The sequence below is a fragment of the Phialemonium atrogriseum genome (genome assembly GCF_030411735.1).
Source record: "Phialemonium atrogriseum strain 8032-3 unplaced genomic scaffold QBC33scaffold_14, whole genome shotgun sequence".
Lineage (NCBI taxonomy): Eukaryota > Fungi > Ascomycota > Sordariomycetes > Cephalothecales > Cephalothecaceae > Phialemonium > Phialemonium atrogriseum.
Window position 1 is genome coordinate 356069 of NW_026848151.1, and position 18440 is coordinate 374508.

The 18440-nt window shown below is 54.7% G+C and overlaps 3 protein-coding genes across 3 annotated transcripts; 1 reads left to right on the top strand and 2 right to left on the bottom strand.

The window, feature by feature from the left end:
* Positions 1-635: 635 nt before the first annotated feature.
* Positions 636-3465, bottom strand: QBC33DRAFT_87842 (fungal-specific transcription factor domain-containing protein). The gene is made up of 3 exons (XM_060433148.1): positions 3133-3465; positions 2947-3070; positions 636-2884 (listed from the first exon to the last, which is right to left on the bottom strand). Exons 1-3 carry the CDS (start codon positions 3179-3181, stop codon positions 742-744), a joined length of 2316 nt encoding a protein of 771 aa, XP_060282981.1. The 5' UTR covers positions 3182-3465; the 3' UTR covers positions 636-741.
* A 4928-nt stretch (positions 3466-8393) lies between these two features.
* QBC33DRAFT_540171 (uncharacterized protein) lies at positions 8394-11013 on the bottom strand. The gene is made up of 5 exons (XM_060428038.1): positions 10566-11013; positions 10325-10494; positions 9679-10251; positions 9285-9612; positions 8394-9161 (listed from the first exon to the last, which is right to left on the bottom strand). The coding sequence occupies exons 1-5, from the start codon at positions 10756-10758 to the stop codon at positions 8812-8814; spliced, it is 1614 nt and encodes a 537-aa protein (XP_060282982.1). The 5' UTR covers positions 10759-11013; the 3' UTR covers positions 8394-8811.
* A 2835-nt stretch (positions 11014-13848) lies between these two features.
* QBC33DRAFT_578597 (MFS general substrate transporter) lies at positions 13849-15795 on the top strand (the record flags this gene model as incomplete). Its single annotated transcript, XM_060431078.1, has 5 exons — positions 13849-13994; positions 14052-14347; positions 14404-14572; positions 14628-15334; positions 15404-15795. 5 exons carry the CDS (start codon positions 13849-13851, stop codon positions 15793-15795), a joined length of 1710 nt encoding a protein of 569 aa, XP_060282983.1.
* Positions 15796-18440: the final 2645 nt, after the last annotated feature.

Consider the following 18440-nt stretch of genomic DNA (forward strand, 5'->3'; position numbering starts at 1 on the left):
CTGTGAAACCCATGCCCAAAAGAAATATGTGATGTCAAGTCAAGGACAGAAACAGTTAGTTTCCCACCTAGTAATTGTTACTAACTTCAGTTCTCAACATGGAACACATTATCCAGTCGATGACGACGAGGTATCTGAATCGACAAGCAGAGGCGAGTATGTATAAAAAGTTGTGAACAAGGTATCATTCCGAATAACGCGTACAATCATTACTCATTTCGGATATTCTGGCCCATTTTCCCTAGGTTTGTCCCAATTCGCAAAGAGACCCCACCTCTGCGAAAGCCAAACCTGCATGTAGCCGCGGTGAACATTGCCTGCCGATCCTGCCGATCCCGCCCATTTGAACATTTGAGCCAAAAGCAGCTCCCCTGGTATATCCAATCCCATCCATCACCGTAAAGCCGCGTTTTCCACGCAGAGCGAGGGTAGAAAAGCAAAAGAAGGAAAAAGAAGAAAACAAAAAAGGGGCAGGATATGACCCTAACATGCTGGAAAAACGCAAATGATTCCGCACTCCCAGGCTCCATACAACCAACCCCATCCAAATTCCGCACTCCACAACGCCCCCGCAAAAGTACCCCACATTAGTCTTCGAGAGATGGTCTCTCCCAATATGCTTTTTGAATTGTTCTCGTCAATTGGTCAGCCTCATATGCACGAGGTACCTTTTCTGATAGCCGAAAAAAAAATATTACGCCCGTAAATAGCAAGTCCTTCGAGCGGGAGTCGAAGGATTCACTAGACGTAGGGGAATCCATCCATAGTGGATGCCGTGGGGACCTGGCCCATGCCGTAATCCATGTGCATCATCCCGTCGTGAACGCCGTGGCCCATGCCGGCGGATCCGGGACCAGGAAAGGGGATGCCGTGGCTGGCAAAGTCGGCCTCTTCCGGTTGGCCGCCCCAGTTCATGCCGTCGAGGTCCCAGAGGCCCTGCTGGTCGAGGATGTCCATGACGCCGAGCCCGTCACCTGGCTCGAGACCAATTGGGCTCATATGCATGTCGCTCTCAGGCATGAGCATGCCGTCTCCACCGACGTGGATGGTCGGCGACTCAGAGCGGTGCTGAGGGTTGGTGTGGGGGTTCTGGGCCTGGATGGCGCGGCTGGCCTCGTACATGCGCCAGACAACCTCGCGGCTGCGGCGCGCGGCCAGAGACCACTCTTCCATAGTCTCGAGGAGCTCGAGAACAGCCTCAATCTGCTTGAGCCACTCCGGCACACGGGGAGAGCCCCATTGCCAGAAGATGCTGATGAGCGGGACCATGGCGGCCTGGTACAGGAACCAGACTGCGTTCCACCCGCTCATTTGGTTGCGAGTCCACTCATGTGCAATGTCGTCGATGGTCTGTGCCGCGAGCTCACGGCATGTCTCAATGGCCGCGAGATCGGTCTCGCATGCTTGAGTGTGTGGGTTGAGACCGGAGCTGGCAAGCGAGAGGAGGACAGGGCGGTGTAGCAGCATCCGCAGGTTCTGGTAGCGCCACTTCATGATGCAGCGGGCAATGTAGAGCGGCTCTGCGCATGGGTCGGTGGTGCGCAGAAGCCAGGGGAGGCCGCTGTACCAATTGACAAGCTGCCCGTCGAGGTTGCATCTGTCCTCTGTGCGGAGGAGAGGAGAGATTGCGAGCGCGTCCTGGATCTGGGTGGCGATCTTGCAGAACTTGATGTTCTCAATCAATGGTAGGATGCCAGCGTGCTGCGTAGAGTCCCGGCCAGCATTGACGCCAAACTCGGGAGGCTGGATGTTGATGGCAGGTCCCCAGCGGCCAAAGGAGGGGCGCCCCATGGTCGTGGTTGCCCAGGTGTCGAGACAGAACAGGCTCCACCAGGTGCGCCTCCGAGTCTCGGCAGCAGCCATGTCGCCGACACCCTGAGTGAGGCTCTCACGATGGAGGCCCAGAGCGCTTGCCATTCTGATGGCGGCGCCGAGGACAGCGTTGGCCATGTTTGGGCGGTTGATGTAATGGAGGTAATAGCCTCCAATCAGGGCGAGGGCTTGAACAGTCTCAATGTGGCTGCTCGCGAAAGCGTCCATGGGAAGGTGCTCCATTGCCCGGTTGTAGTAGTTGATGTGGTTGTAATCATCCGACTTCATCGCCGCGACACTGCCCATGGCAAAGATCATGTTGAGGAGCGCAAGCCAAGGAGCATCAAAGCGCTGGCCCTCGAGGTAGTCGGCTCGGAAAGTTGGCTCGTCTAGCATTGGGATGAAGGCGTGGATGCGTTTGAAGTAGGCGTCAATCAAAGTCTGCCCCTTCCACGACCACGGAATTCGCTGGGGATCCTTTGGCGCACTGGCCTTTTGTCTGATGACAGGGGAAATGTGCGACATCTCGACGCTAGTGAGTGGTGCGAGCGAGTTCCGTAGGCCAGGCTGAACTTTGAGCATGACCATGAGGGCAGCTTTGATCGACGAAGCACCGAGGTATGAGGCCTGGCGGTCAACAGAGAGGGACAATGCGTTGACATCGTCGGCCTCTGCAGGAATAGGATCCCGCCCCCTTCGCTCCTCATCCCATTCAACGTCCCGGGTTGGGATTTGCTCGAGGAGGTTATCGGACTTCGGCATCAACGGGGAGTCGAGATCCGAGATGGGAGATGTGTTGAGCGGTGGTGATGGCAGACCACCGACCGAGGTATCTATCATGGGTCGATCGAGGAGGTTGAGGAGCTCTTGCCGCGAGAGTGGGAGGAGAGCTTGCACTTCTTGGTTGGGATAGAGGCGCTTCAGAATTGAGCGGCATTCTTCGAGTGACTGAGACAGAGCCTCGAGTGTCTTTCGCGATGGGATCACTCGCTGCCTGTGCTTGTCGTAGAAGCACCGCTTTGGAGCTCGGCTGGAAAGGCATTGACCACAAGGCTGTTGGCCGTCACATCGGCTATGGAAGACCCAGGTTAGATTTTGCGCAGTTGCGAGCACAACCCGTTGTGATATACTCACATCTTGCGTCTCTTGCACTCAGCACAAGCATGGGGAGTTGTGATCCTCTTGGCGGTAGCGCTGCTGCTGGTTTTTGCGCTGTCCTGAGAGTCTGTGGAAGGCTTTCTGGGAGTAACACCCTGGACTGAGAGGGAATTAGCGCCTATTGTTTCTGGCGTAAGACCGATGGCTGCGGATCAAACTTACAGGTATGAAACATGCCTCCCTGGGTGGGAATTGGGATGGAGGGAGCCATTATAGACTCGTTGGTAGTGGTTGCGGCGATGTTGAGGAGCAGTTGCCTTGCTGGGAGAGGTGGTGAGGTTGCCAGCCAGCGAGGCCGACTAAGTATGTTTTATGGTGGTGTGACCAGACAAGTGGGTTGTGGGGAGTCTGGGGAAAGGATATTGCATGAACTGGCGCGTGGGGAAGTGTGTGTGTGCGTGTGGGCGCGTGTGTGTCTTGAGGATGATGATATATATAGAGGATGGTGGCAAGTAGGTGCTGGGTTCGGCCGAGACCGAGACGACGAGGGACTGGCTGCAGATTTATATATCTAGATTAGATGCAGTTGGAGATGTGGGTGCGGTGCCTGTTGACGAGTGTGGGGAGGCAGATTTGGAAGAGGGATGGCACGGGCGTGGTTGGATGCGACGGGGTGGAGAAGCATCCCGGCGTCGAACAGATGAGCAGAAAGAAGTATAATGCTTAAGGTATAATGAACGGATGCGTACCTTAGGTATAGTTAGGCAAGTAAGATTGAGGTAGAACGGGTGTGTCCTGCAAGTGTGGGTTAGCGAGCCCTGGACGGTGATCAATGCCGTGTCCAGCAAACCACCATCAAGCCACGAGGCAGCCAGGCACGGTCTGGAGTAGATCGCCAATCCGGGCCTAACCAAATGGGTGAAGTAGAGGCCGTTGTTGGAGAAGGGAGTTTCTTCTGTGCGGGTGGCGTTGCCCAGCGTGAGGGCTGGGGTGCATAAGGCACGATACCTGGGTACCTTGGTACCTCGATATGCATGTCAACCGAGGGTCTGCTAAAGCCAGGGGATGAAAAATGGACCGACAGGGACAGGGAATTGAGAGACGGTATTACCAAGTACCTTGGTCATTTCATCAAGGTACTCCAAGTACCCTCCTCCACACCTCACGCTTGCGGATTATCTTTGGTACAATTCTTGCAGGTCCAGCCTCTGGTTCCAAAACTGCTTCTCGCAGAGAGTCGCCTACCTAGCCGATGCAGGCATGCCGACATAGTCATTCCAACTCCGGTTCAGGAAGGCAGACGCAAGCTTGTCGAGCTGCTCCTTCTCTCAGGGCGATTACCGGCCTAGGTATGTGCCTAAGCATATATCGTACTAATTCGACCGAAGCTAGAGGTAGCTTAGGTAGGTACGAGGTGGGGAACACAGTGGTCCAACAAACTATTTTCTAAAAAAAATAAAATAAAAATCAAGCGCCACCAAAGAAGGCTCTCTCGCCATCTCAGGATTTCCAAATTGGGAAATCCCCGCGATCCTTCCCTCCAAGTTCGGCAAGGAACCTGGCCCGTGCCTTGTACCTTGGTCAACTAGATCTCCTCAAGGGAGGAGCCTGAGAGGGAGGGGTTGGCCATCGCCAGGGCTCCTACATAGGAGGTACCCACCAATTTACCCCTACCTGCCTCCCCACCAGCGACAACCAAAGTATCCGTACTTAGTATTCAGTGGCGAAACTAGCGCTCCATAACCCTTGTCTTGGTTGGAATGGCGGCCGACCAGACAAGGCTATGTCTGGTTCACGTTAATATGGCAAGCGTTCGTCTGCGCTGACCGCTCAGTCCTAGCCCTGACACATGACCACTCGCGTTAATATGGACATCATCAGCGCGGCGCCGTTTTGAGGGCCCAGACTGTGGCGCCGTTTGTACCAGCCATTTCCGCGGGTGGTCCAGCTGTTTCGTGTTCCACGAGCGTAAAATTCTAGGCCGCGTTATGAACTCTGATCAAAGAGCTTGCTCCCACTCTCCCTCCATACTGAACATATTCCCCCAATACGAGGGTTCACTTTTCCGTCCCCCCCTGTAGGTTCGCTCGTAGCCGCAGCGCCAGCGCAAAGTTAGTTAAGGGCTTCAGTGCAAGGACCCCTCCTCCAGGGGTCTCCACACCGTCTCCACATAGATCCTGGTATCGGCTCCTTCGCGCCGGCACCCAGCCTGACCTGCAGCGATGCTACTCATCGCTGGCTGGGGCTGTAAACGGCCGCCGATCTCCAGAACATTCCCGGCTGTGCCGTCATCTTGCCAGCCGAATGTGACAGGCGTGGTTTTCAGTGTCGCAGCCGAAGCGCCGTTGAGATGAAAAACGTGACCTACACTACCTACATAGTAGAAACTGAGTAGAAAGTACACTACTCCGTACCTTATAGGTGGTCAGGGCTCAGGAACTCTTTGTCTATCCGTACTTCACCTACCCCACACTGTTCTTTTCCGTCGCAACGCTGATCTCATGCATAAAGGGCAGTAGTGCTATCGCTAGGAATACACAACGGAGCTATCTTGGGGCAAGAGCCTGCTGACGGGAGAGTCCTTCATCGAATTCAGGCCATGACAAAGCTTGACGTGAGGTGGGCCCCGAGCCACCCCGTCATCTCATGACCAGACTATGGAGTAAAATTGAGGGAAAGTTGTTCAAGCTAGCAGTTAGTAGCTTGCTATGCGTATGTAGTCGATGTCGCGAAGACAAGGCTATGGGGCCGAAACCTAGCGTAGGAACAGGGCTGGTGGGCGGTAGGGGAGGAACGTCGTCGAGCCGATGCAGAGGTTGCAGTGTGGCTTGACAAGTTGAAAAGTCACGGCTCAACGAAGAGTAGGTGTTTGCAAACCCCTGCAGGCTGGGACTTAGCTGGTCATGATAATATTGCGCTCCTGGCGAATGACTGCTTGCCCTCCCCCAGCTTCTCCAGTTTCTCCACACGATGCATTTATGAATTGCCCATCCACAACCAGAGCTCAGAGGTCCAGTAATATTGCGACCAGCGCCCCAAGGCAGGGAGGAATCTCTACTACTACGTAGTATGTTGGGTACCTACTTACGATTCCGCACCACGTGCGGAGACTATCCGGCTTGGCAGGTTTAGTGTTCAGGACTGGCTAGCCATTCTCAATTTCTCTGTCACGTTTCAGCGCAAAGAAGGATGAAAGATAAGATGAGAAAATAAGATTGAAGATGGAAGATGGAGGGGAGAGCAAGGAAGAAATGCGCAGGTTTACCATGCCATAACCGCCCGAGTCTAGGAATGAGTGCGCAGCAATCCATACACCACTCTAGTTTTGCAGAGACGAGTATATTAACCCAACCACCCCTGGCTAATTTGTGAACCTGTTCATGTGCAAAGCAGCGTGGTTTTCTTCTCTTAATTTTCCATGGCTTCGGCCATACTCAGTAATAGCGCCTCTAGCCGTATGCCATTATTACCCGTAGCTTGCTGTCCCGTCCCGGTGCTTTCACCTTCTTCTCTTGGGGTCCCGCGCTCGCGTTTCTATTTTAGCTGGCCGTATCGTGTTCTTGAGCTGCCCGCGCCGTATCGCATGACACAAGCTGAGGCTCATGAGCTCATGGCCCATCAATTCCAGGCCGCAGCTTCGGTGTTTGCCAGGTCTGACATAAACATCCGGCCAACCTGACGGGCCAGAGATAGAATCGCCGGTGGCCAGCACGGTGGGTGCGTGACCCAAGCGCATCACGCCGGCCTCTTTTAATCTGTTGCTCGCTGCCGCATCCTCCAATTAGCATCGTCATGGACCTGGATCCCAAGCTTGAACCTTTCTGCCCACTTTGCTTACCGTCCCCGAAAATCCGGGCCAACCGGATTAACTGTTCTGGAAACCTGCGGCTTAGAAGTGCACTAGAAATAACTGATCAGTCACGGGCAGCCATCCATCGCATGGACATGACGTGGTTGTTCGACCCACCACCCCTGGTTCCTGAGCCGTCCACCTACATTACTTGGATAGTATGTCGAGGCGCGTTCCTGACACGCAAATTCCCACTGGGCTTCCCGTAATAAAAGTCATTATCATAGGATCATATGTTAAGTTAATCACTTGAATGAGTGGCATGAGCGAGCTACCCACAAAAGCAGGTTCAGGGCAGTGAGGCATCCATTAGTTGGGGGCAATAGGCCCCCATTGCCACTGCTGCAGATGCAGGACAGCTCATATTGCATGTTTCACCACTTCCCCAGGCAAGGCCAACAACATGCCTGCCGCAGAAAGAGAGATAGGTAGCTCTGACCCAGCTCCCTCCCTTCCCCGTACAAGGAACCCCAGGATTCGCGAACCCTTCGCCTGCATGGTGGATTGGCGATGATCCGAAAAGACTCGCCGATCTCAGCCACAACTGGCCGCCTTGGCCAACCTTGGGGACCCTGGGTGCAAGAGACAGAGACGCACCCTGCACTGCAATGCGGCCCGCCTGAAGCAATGGCGTCACCTCCTACCTGCGCGAGTAGACGGCCAAACCTCTCTTTCTCCGAAAGCTCTGTGCAATATCTTGTTTCATGCCTCCGTCCCCAACCTTCCCACGCATTCACCCAGCAGAAAGACGCGTCCGCAAAAACTCCCTGATTTCAGGTGGCGCCGGCCTGCGGCTCACCTGAAATCCCGCTAAGGTCACGAAGGGGAACGTTACGCTGCACGTCTTTAAACATCGGTCTTTTCTTTTCTTTTCTTTTTTTGCCCAGCCCTCCTCGTCCGTGCCGAAGGGCACGGCTGTATCCGACTGGCTCACCCGTCCCTCCAAATCGGTGTAAATCGCTGCAAGCTGCCAGTGCTCGCGCTCGCACAGGGCAACAGGAAGCAACCCACTGTAGTTTAACACCTGTGGCTTTTTTTCTTCTTCGCGTGCCGTTTTCCATAGTACTCCCGGGCAACGGAAAGGAAGCTGGCCGGGAAAACCGTGCCAAACCGTCTTCACCCCTCCCTCTTCTGCAGCGCTTAAGGAAACATGCGATCCCCGGTTGTGTACTGTCTCAGGAGTAACGAGAGGACTGGTTTAGCGGCTACACTAGGGCTGGTCAACAAGGCCGGGTCGTGGGCGAGGTTCCATCGCTGCCCTGGCAGGCCCTGCGGTCCGATGAGATATCCGTCCAGGACGTGGCTGACAAGGTATCATCAGCGCTGGCTGATCGGGGACCATGACCGCGAAAGAGAGATGGGGGAGGGGGTCCCACTGTTGTCCATATCCCGCACACACAGCCCCCCCCCACCACACCCACACGCCACAGGTAGGTCAGGTAACTTGTCACATTTTCCATACTATGTGCACACATGTACATAGTAAAGAAGAGGGAGAGAATACCAGAGTTGGAGAAGCTGCAGATCGGACACGATGACTGGCAGCACCCATAGGACAACCAAAGAGAACCGCCAATGCCCGGTCACCTCCAACTCTCTCCACTTTTCCCCTTCCCGCTTTCCGCCCCCCCCCCCCCCCCTCTCCTTGGTCCTCTTCTCCAACTTTTTTTTTAACAGACCTACGTTACGACTCTAGACCAGTTCCTGATTAACAGTGCGACGCCAGTGCCGAAAATCCTCTTCTAGCCGGATGGCAACGGTTGGCCAGGCATCCTGTCTACTCTCCTGTTATTACCCTTTGTTCCCTGCGCTCCGGTTCTACCTGTAGGTCTGGTTTAGCAAAAATGGGCAGTTTTCGTCAGGGCGGCCCTCATATCCCATCACTCCATCACCCCGTTCCTCTCGCCTTCTGCAGCTTCCCGAAAACCCCTCAAAGCCGCCCCCCGTCCACAAAGCCAGTGCCAAGACGTGGTCCATCGGAAGAAAGGGGGGCAAGGGGGCAAGGGGGGCAGCAGGGTAGCTTTGACAGTAGCGAATGAGGCTCGCGCCTTTCATAAATGAAGGACCTGGCACCGGCTGCCGATGCCGTCGAAGATGCACGTGTTGTCGATGGGGATATATTGCTTGGTGATGATCTTGATCATTTCCTGGGCCACCATCCCACCAGTCAGGGCGGAGATGTTGTGCAGTTCGCCACCCCCGGCTCGTGCCACCTCCCGGGCGGCCTGGACCACGCGGTTGTCCTGACCCGCTCCAGGGAGTATCTTCTCGATACTGGCAAGTATCTCCTCCGCACTCGCCATCGCCACGTGCGACGTTGCCTGCAGTGCGAGATATATGGGCATCAGAGACAGGGGCATCGCCAGCAGGGCCGCATTCTCGTCGTTCGCTAGTTGCTCAGCTGTTGTGGCCAAAAGGTTAATATATATTGGCTAGTGGTCTAGGCGCCCTGGAGCCGAAGAAAAGCGGAATTTGGTGGAGACGGCATGATTGTCGAGCGGAGAAGCGAGGGCAAATGACTTACTAGCGACTTTGGCCAGCTGATCAGCGCTCACGGTCGTATTTCTGGGCCCTCCAGTGGCGTTGATGAGCTTGACGAAGGCTGCATTCTTGCAAAAGAGTTCCACTTCTGCTGCGTCGACATCTCGGCCGCCCGGGGCGGCCTGGACTATCTTTAGTACCTCGTCAAAGTCTTGGCGTGCCTTCGCCTTGTAGATGCTCTGTAGCTTGATGTAGACGCTCGATTGAGCCTTCATATCTGGCACGCTCCCAGGAAGCGGTAGGCACTTGTGCTGCTCGAAGAACTGCTTGACAGCATCTGCGATGACCCAGAACCCCGACTTTTGCTCCTCCTGATGCTCCTTGTCAGCTGAGCTCCGGCTTTCCGCGGATTAGGGGCTGTGGGCCGGGAGACATACTGGGCTCATATGAGGATGGTCGAATACTTCCTTGAGACTCGGAGGCAAGGAACAGGGTACAATGGTCTTGAGGACCGCCGCGACTGCTTCGTCAAAGTTCTCTTCGCCACCCTCGGGATTATCCCTTCTTGCTCCCTCCTGGACCAGCCGGCGGAAAGCGGTCTTCTCAGCATAACTGGAGGGATATTGGCCATCATGGCTCTCTTTCCACAGACCAAGGTAGTGCAGCAATATCGCGATGAAGGGCAAGTGGCCATGAAGATGGTTGTCAAGAGAATCAATGTCCTCTGTCAATTCTCTCGCAAAATCTGTTAGCTCTGGCCAGGGGTTCAAGAGCCTCAGATCAGTGGTTGCAGTCTCATCCGGGTGGGTGTCAACGATGGGGAATGCACCAGGCAGGCTGATGCGGAAATATGAATAGAAACCTGCCGAGTGGATTGCCACCAATGGTGTTTTGTGTTGCTTCCCGTATGCCTCGATGACGGCGAGATCTTCCTGTCGTATGGGGTGCGAGTACATGATCAGTGTGAATATGGGAGAGGTTGCCAGGAATGCCTCAAGCGCCACATCGCCCTATATCAGTTGCATCAGACAGGTGATCTCCACGGGGAGCCGGAACTTGGACACGAAGCTGGATGACTCGTACCTCCTTTTTGGGAAACCAGTCGCCTTGAACCTCTGGATTGAGTTCGAGGAGGAGCTCGGCACAGCATTGTGCCCTTGACTTGCCGAGACAGCTGTCATCCAGAAAGAAGTTGACACCTAGGTCAGCCTCATTGACCACGGAGTTGTCAACTATAGTGAACTGGCCAATGCCTGGCACGATGTCGGTCAGCCTGGGGTGCGCATAAGGCAGTCGTCTGCAAGGATGAGCATGAACACCGTACCTGGCAGTACGAGGTTCTTGAGGGACTCTATGCCGACTGTGCCGGCCCCCGAGTTCAGAAGTAGGAGGTTTGCAGACTCAAGAGCCGCTTGTCCGCTCGCCGCCCACAATCTGAGCTGACGATCGTACTTTCGCTCCTTCTCTGAGGGTCCATGGAGCATTGGCGGGGTTTGACTCATTACTATCTCGGTCATATTGAGCCGGATAATAGCGGCATTCCCAGACTGAGGTTGGTGGCAAGGCGGACACAGCTTAAGGGTCTCCTCGCAGCCCACCACTGTTGGATGTCGACTGTGGGAGATGAGGTTATCACTGGTTGGGGTATCTGCGGATGGAGGCTGTCAGCCACAAATTGCGGGGTTGGTAAGCGGGCGATGAATGCTGAAAGTCTGCCACAGGTGGCTGTGCCCCAGTGCTCAACTGCACCTCCAACCCCTGGCCCTTTTCACACTCACTTTGATGCTTTCTTCAGAATATTTCGCCCACTTCGGGCTGTTTCTCTCTTAAATGGAAGCAGCGGTAGGATTAAACTCTCTATAACCGCCAGCCACAGACGGATATATGCTCTTTTGCAGGTTAAGACACTAGGCAAATTTCCTAGCTCGAACATGAGGTCAGGAGAGCATTGGGGAACCCTCTTCTAATCAACTTTTAATCCTACGGAGTCTCTTCCTGACCCTTTGTTGATTGTCTAGCTCACTACTGCTCTGGCCTTGAATGAATGGCATTAACACTACTGCTATTGAGCCTTCCAAATCTGTGCCTTGGAAGAAGCTTGTCATGTTTCCAGGGGTTGTCATCCTGAACCGCATCATATACTGGGTTGAGGCAGAAACTGTCACGTACGACCATAGGCACTGGACAACTCGGCATCCCGTCCGCTCTGCCTTCGATAAGCCAGCGACCGCCAGACTAGTAGTTGGGTCGGTGACGACCAGCGAATCCCTGGTGTTGTACGTTTTTTGTCTTCTGTTTTGTCATTCATCCCGTCCCTTTTTCGTTTTCCAGTTGTCTTCTCAAGGGCACCTTCCGCACCACCCCTCGCCTGTAAGGTTGGTTACACCATGGTAACCTTGGCACTGGCAAATATATCATTCCAGCAGATGACAGAGAGAATGAAGGATCCTCCCCCAAGCGCTGACGCAAACGAACGTCCGGCCATCGCAACGGCCAAAATTTCCAGCGAAGGAATGATACAATCAGCAAACCCTGCTCATTCTGGTAGTTCTCCACCGCCATTCGGGTCCTCGATTCAAAATCAGCGGAGCTGCGTAACTTTTTACACCGTAATGATCCGGCACGCTTCCTTGATAGGATTGAACTACACGTGGGTTATATCTCTGGCTTGGTGTTATTCATTTTACCTTTCCCTGAGCAGTAAGAGCAGATATCGTCAAGGGCAATCCTGATGCTCAACTCCCGCCTCCCTTGTGGTGGGCCGATGGCTTTCCTGATCTCGCAGCTTATTGGCCAGGCAAACAGAGGATCGGCGGGGTATTCTCCCGCCTCTTCAACGGCCTCGCATTCGGTTTCTGCAACCGAGTCGACGAGAATAAATTACCGGCGCCTCCCGAGATTTCGGTCACCAGGGGCCAGGGATCCTGGATTTGTGCGCTCTCGGAGTCCATGCACATGTGAAGAGACTCCAAGACAGTCTTGTCCTACCCAATTTCTTGGGTATGGAGTCCTCTTGGAGTTGTGAAATATTGGCGCACAGCAGGAGCATGTGGCCATTGCGCTGAATCTGACGATCGACGGCATCAAGTGCTACCCGAGCGATCACCCACAACAGACGTACTCGGCACAGATTTCGTCGGTTTCAAGGAGTCAACCGCGGGATTATCTTTAAGCTGTGCCTTCCACCTGGGTGAGTCCTTTGGCGTGGGCCGCACGAGACCGGCGAGCGACGAGGTTAAAGATAGGCAAGGTTCTGTCTGTATCTTGATTAGAGAGCCGCACTGATGGCCCGTTGGTCGTTGTTGACCCGAAAGCTTGGTTACGGCTTCAACTCCTTGCCTCCTTGCTTGCAATGTGATTGAGGCGGTGTCATACCTGCCGAGGTATCCCAGGATTCCCATCTGATAACTGTGATGTTCGCATTTCGAGCCCGCCAATCATAGAATCATAAGTTGCGGCGCATGTTGGCTCTGCGGGGGGTGAGGGGTCAATCCTTCAACCGTCTCTCGTACGAAAGATCGTGAAAAGGTGGTGTCCATCTGGCTGCGCACCCCACCTCGGTTTGGGAGAAAGCGCCGGAGAGGGTGGCATGATGGTTGGGCAAAACCGATTTCCATCGCTTCCCTCGCCGGCCGGGCTCGGGGGCAATTGGCAGTTCGCAACTCGTCTGGGCGGCTCGGACCCGCTAATGCATGCCAAACAGACAGGCAGTCTGTCTTGCCTACTTTCGCACCTCTATTGCATTAGTTAGATGCAAGACCTGGATATCTCACTGGCTTGTCTTATGCCCACTGGCTTTTGCCTGTTGTTTCGCAGGATTATATGGGTCCTGGGAGTGAGTTGCAGCCCTCAAACCTTGGTGTTACGGCCGCGACCGACAATTCTTTCGGCCGAAGCAAACTTGTGAGAACGCAACTCGGCGGTTGCCAGTGAATCCCATAAAACCAATGCATTGCCGGCCATTAAAACATGGAGTGCGCATCCACAGCCAGGCTTGCCAGGCAGGATTTGAAAATACCTAGATAGACTCAATCCAACTAGAGGCCCCCTGGAGTCAGTCTCAGTAGCTCTCGCTAGCGAGTGCGAATCCGAACTTGGTGACCCACCTACTGATCTCTGGGCCCCGAACCTCAGTCTATCATAAGGTCCATCCCCTACTCGGAGGTGGGAGAGTTGTGGAGTTGTGGAGGTTGTCGGTCCTTCCGTGGTCTCATCTGGTCTTGATGTCCTTGATGTCCTCCTCGCTGGACGAGTGACGCACGACCCTACAAACGAGTCGGCTTCATACAAGGCCGATCTGTGACCAACCCAGGCCATTATATCTTTTGTTTATATTATGACTCTTCCTCTCAAATGGCTTCTGGTCCCTTTCATCAGGACTCAGCTTCACCAAACAATCACTCTCTCACAACTGGCCTAACCAATCTGCCAACATGGATGGGACAAGCAAAGGCCACCTCCTGGATGAGAAGGACGCCCGGACAACTGGAGAATATTCTGCTCCATCTGGTCGATCTACCAGATCTGAAAAGTATTCCCTGGACGAGAATACCACTGCAACTCGGGGCAACACAATATCATCCAGAAATTCCCTTACTGGCACCACCATGCCCAGCCCTGGAGAGACAGCCTCGGGAGGAGGCGTCAAGACGATGAGTGCCACCGGCCCTCCTCCAGCGGCGGAGACCGGGGACCATCGCGATCCCACCACTCCAATACTCCCCGCGTGGCGCTTTGCCCTCCTGGGCTTTGGGTAAGCGTCTATCTGCGTCATATCCTCCAACCCAGAACCATCACTGACCTGGGACAGCCTATGCCTCGGCCTCTTCTTGGCAATGCTCGACACCTCGATCGTCGCCACCTGCATGTTTTCCATCGCCCTGGAGTTCCAGTCCTTGGATTCGATCAACTGGGTGGCCCTGTCGTACACTCTCACCTACCTCGGCTGCGCCGTCATATTTGCACGGATCTCGGATGTCATTGGCCGGAAGGCGGCCTTTCTGGTCGCGTACGGGATATTCATATCCTTCTCTCTGGCTTGCGGGTTTGCTCAGAGCCTGAATCAACTGATCGTATTCCGAGCACTGCAAGGGCTCGGCGGTGGAGGTGAATATCTCGCCCCCATATCATCACTACCCGGTCACTGACACAGTAGGATATAGGCCTGTATAGCATCGCAATCATCATCTTCCCAGAGCTCACACCCGATGACAAGAAGAAGTTTATTGCTGGAATCATCGGAATTGTCATCGCCGTTGCTGGAGTCATGGGCCCAGTCGTCGGTGGGCTGTTGACCCACTACCGATCTTGGAGATATGTCTTCTGGATAAAGTATGTTGAGAAACCCTTCCTGCGTTCCCGAGCACGGTGCTGACAAGGATAACAGCGGACCCATTGGCGGCGTCTCGGCGATTGTATTCTGGCTTACCTGGCCTAAAACGGAGTTCCTGCCGGACCTCAAGCGGAGATCCTGGAAAGACCTCGACTACCTCGGATCGTTCTTGCTCATAGCCGCATCGGTTCTGATAGTCTTCTCCTTCCAGAACGCCGGTGTCGATGCACAGCAGTGGAGCCAGGCCGTGTTCATCGCCCCCTTGATCCTGGGAATCTTTAGTCTGTTCTCCCTCCTCGCCTGGGAGTACTTCATCGAGCGGCGATGGCACGGGGAGAAAGCGGCCGCATTCCCGCTTTGTCTCCTCCGGAACCATGTGTACACGGCAGGCATCCTGAACACAATGTTCACCGGGTTCCCATACTTCATCTGCATCTACACCTTCCCCATCCGGTTCCAGGTAGTCAACGGTAAGAGCGCGCTCGAGGCGGGGCTTATGCTCTTGCCCATGCTCGTCGGGACCGCTGTCGGTAGCTCGCTTTCGGGGGTGATCAGTGCCAAGAATAACCGCATCTTTGAGACGCTTGTCGCGGCGTGCTCCTTGATGATCATGGGTGTCGCCCTCGAGACCACAGCATCAGACTCTCGGGACATCGAGCCCAAGGTCCTTGGGTTCCTAGCCTTCATCGGCTTTGGCTTTGGGCTCGCAGCATCCTCGTCGACAATGCTGGCCAGCCTCGAATCTCCTATCCGAGAGCACGGTGAGTCATAATTGGTGACCGGGAGTCCCGAATTAGTTGACGTCTCTGCTGACACTCTATGTTACGCAGCACCCGCACAGGGAATCCTCGCCCAGGCCCGCATCCTAGGTGGGAGTCTCGGCATCGCGGCATCGTCGGCCATCCTCGGGGTCAAGTCCCGGGCGGAGCTCACGGGCGTGCTCTCACCCGCTCAGATGCAAGACCTCGCCTCGGCCGCATCTACGCTCACGGCCGAGCAGCATGCCGCCGTGCGCCGGACGTACACGGACGCCCTCAAGGTGGAGATGATCGTCTGCTCGGCTGTGCTAGCCGTCGGATTCCTCCTCACCTTTGGCGTGTACCGCAAGAACCGTGTCACGATCGACGAACAGCAGCAGGAGCGCTACCGCGAGGAGGGTCAGCATCGGAGAAAGCGCGAGGGACCGGCCGTGGAAATGGATGCTGGACCCGGTTCGGCTTGAGCCGAAGGGGCTGACGTGACGGAGGACGTCTTGCTTTTTTCTATGGGTGTTTGGGGGCTGCTGCATTGCGACGGCGTACAAGACACAAATAGATGGTCCATGTTTCTGCGGAGTCAGGTTTTGCGGCCTATTAGCTCGTTTAGGCAGTCTCTTTTTCGAAATCCTCTACTCAGTAACCGCTATTGCCACTGACCTGTGTGGGTGCAACCCCTGATTTCAATCACGTCGTATGCATCGCCTCATTCACCACCACGTCACAACCGACATTCCTCGGCTCTCAATCTCACTTCACAGGCTTGTTCGCGATATCTCTTATTGCCCTGTCCCATACGTGTGGTAACATTGTAAGACGTCCGACGCCTTGGACTCGGCGGGTGCGACAAAGGATATCGTCGGCCTCACCTTTCGGCCCTCGCCCGGTGTTACCAGAAAGATTTTGCATCACCAGCTCGATCCAGCCATGAGTTGGGATCCCTGACGACCTCTCGGGCTACTCTCTAGCTTTTGCTTCGGTAGGACCAGTTTAGGTTCCGGAGGGTGGCCAGGTCGCAGGTTGAGCCAGCTAACCTCGTCGGAAAGGGAGAGCTGTCAAGGCAGACTAAAATATGGAGAGCCAACTTACAGACCATTTTGCCCAGCCCTGACTCATTACCCTTAAACGGAAGTACTACCTATGTCTCGGAAAATAAGGTGCTTCACGGAGGTCTAAATCCTTCAGAGGTCACCAAAGTTTTACAGTGGCCCCAACCTAGTTTACGGACGCTTTAGGTAAACCCTAATACAGTCAGCTACTTAAAGGCGACGCCCAGCGTGCCAAATCCCACGCAGATTCGCACGTTACAGTTTTGGATGGTCACGTTCGGGGAGCACATCGACACATGAGCACCCCAGGGGATGTCCAAGTTTAGTTTTAGTTACAATAAGAGGACGTGCTCCAGCCAAACCGCCAAATCGTAACTATCACACCCTATTCTTCAACAAGACATACTCCAAATCGCTGACATATGGCCAGATACCACGGAAGATGGGCTCGAAGTAGCCAAGCACATGAACTGCCAGTCCGTTCGAGACTGAGGTGTCGACGGGGGTAGACAAATCGATACTAAAGATATCGTGCTGGGTGCACATCGCCAAATGAGCATTTCGTACACACGCGAGACAGACAATGGTGCAGCAAGGCAAGAGTCTAAGTCCATTGCGTCTACAAGACCAGCCGCCAACCGCACACCGATCTACGAGTCTCACTTCTTCACCTTCTGGGGCAAGCCCGAGATGGCAATGAAAAAATGGGATTGTTCCGCACTGACGCGAGGCAGAAAAACCATGGAAACTCAGTAAGGAGTAGCCAGTCTGCGCAACCAAAAGGACTCGTGTGCTGCCGGGTTGATCTAAGCAAACAAGTTGCTCTACTTGGGAGGGTTACCGTCATGGGGGAGTTTGTTCATATGACAATGTGCAATTTCGACCTCAGGACCCAGACAAACAGTGTAGTTCTAGAAGAAGAAGGGGGAGAAGAGGACCAGAGACGAGGTGCGGACGAGCAGTGTCTTTATACAGGCCTCTCTGCAGCCAGGCAAGTGCCCATGACAACACATTTGAAGAGCCGGTGCAGGAGCTGTTGGCGCTGGGGGAAGGATGGATCGGGTGGACGACGTCGTCTTTGCCACGGAGCCTGAGAGATGCCTTAGTTGGTCCCAAGCCGAACTGACGGGGAAGGGACGCCAGGCTATGTTCAGAGGGCTACTGGAATCGCCGTTGGCTTGTGAGGAAGGAAGAGGACGGGAGACGAAAAGCGGGCTGGTGGCGGCTTCTGGCCTCGCTGTGCTTATGACATCTCTTACGATGCAGGCTCTAAAGGGGGATGCTGTCCTGGCCAAATTCAAGTTGGATGATGAAGATAACCTCTCTTCCTCTCAGAGAGCCATGCCCTCTTTGAAGCATGGAGGGAGCAGAACCTGACACCCGAAGACAGCAGCCTACATAATAAGCGAAAGTTCGCCGGTTGCAACACATGGGGGGTTATCTAAACTACCTCATCATACGAAGAGCACATGGTTATGAAGACCGGATTGGCAAGTGCGTCCATTGATACTGGTCTCTACTATCCGACTCTGGTGGCGAGGAGTCGGCCACAGTTCAGTGCATGAAGAGCCGCCAAGTACACCCACGAGCAATTGTACCTACGTTGCCGAAGAAAGCTAGTGTGCATACCTATCTATGAACAGCGCGACCGGATGGCGGTTGTTTCCATGAGGATCTAGGTTTGAAATGCGGAAAGAAAAGGGGTTGATAAATGGCAGGTGCTACTGCTACCCGTCGTTTGGCAGCTGCGAGTGCACTTTACCTGGATGAACGATGGCGGAAGCAGGGAACACGGGGGAACCCCATTTGAAAGCTTACCTACCTAGGTACCTAGTAGGTCTCCTTCAACGTTCGATTGAATGTGTCTTGGGTTATGCCTTCTCGACAATGGAACCTTTCGAGAAGGACCAGCGGTTCCGGGAGCACCAGGCTGGCCACCACATAGGAGAGAGAATATGTCCTCCAAGGTCCTCAGCGTTGCTATCTCGGGGGGCGGGGGGGGGGGGGGGGGGGGGGGCGGGGGGGGGGGGGGGGGGGGGGGGGGGGGGGGGCGGGGGGGTCGG

What these genes read in the sequence shown, in the direction of transcription:
- QBC33DRAFT_87842 (XM_060433148.1), bottom strand. Translation starts at nt 3,181, where the DNA reads ATGGCTCCCTCCATCCCAATTCCCACCCAGGGAGGCATGTTTCATACC. An exon ending in GGGAGGCATGTTTCATACCT is followed by an intron (nt 3,071 to 3,132) that starts GTAAGTTTGATC and finishes ATTCCCTCTCAG; the next exon opens with TCCAGGGTGTTACTCCCAGA. An exon ending in GAGTGCAAGAGACGCAAGAT is followed by an intron (nt 2,885 to 2,946) that starts GTGAGTATATCA and finishes GGTCTTCCATAG; the next exon opens with CCGATGTGACGGCCAACAGC.
- QBC33DRAFT_540171 (XM_060428038.1), bottom strand. Translation starts at nt 10,758, where the DNA reads ATGACCGAGATAGTAATGAGTCAAACCCCGCCAATGCTCCATGGACCC. An exon ending in CAAGAACCTCGTACTGCCAG is followed by an intron (nt 10,495 to 10,565) that starts GTACGGTGTTCA and finishes ACATCGTGCCAG; the next exon opens with GCATTGGCCAGTTCACTATA. An exon ending in ACCATCCTCATATGAGCCCA is followed by an intron (nt 9,613 to 9,678) that starts GTATGTCTCCCG and finishes AAGGAGCATCAG; the next exon opens with GAGGAGCAAAAGTCGGGGTT.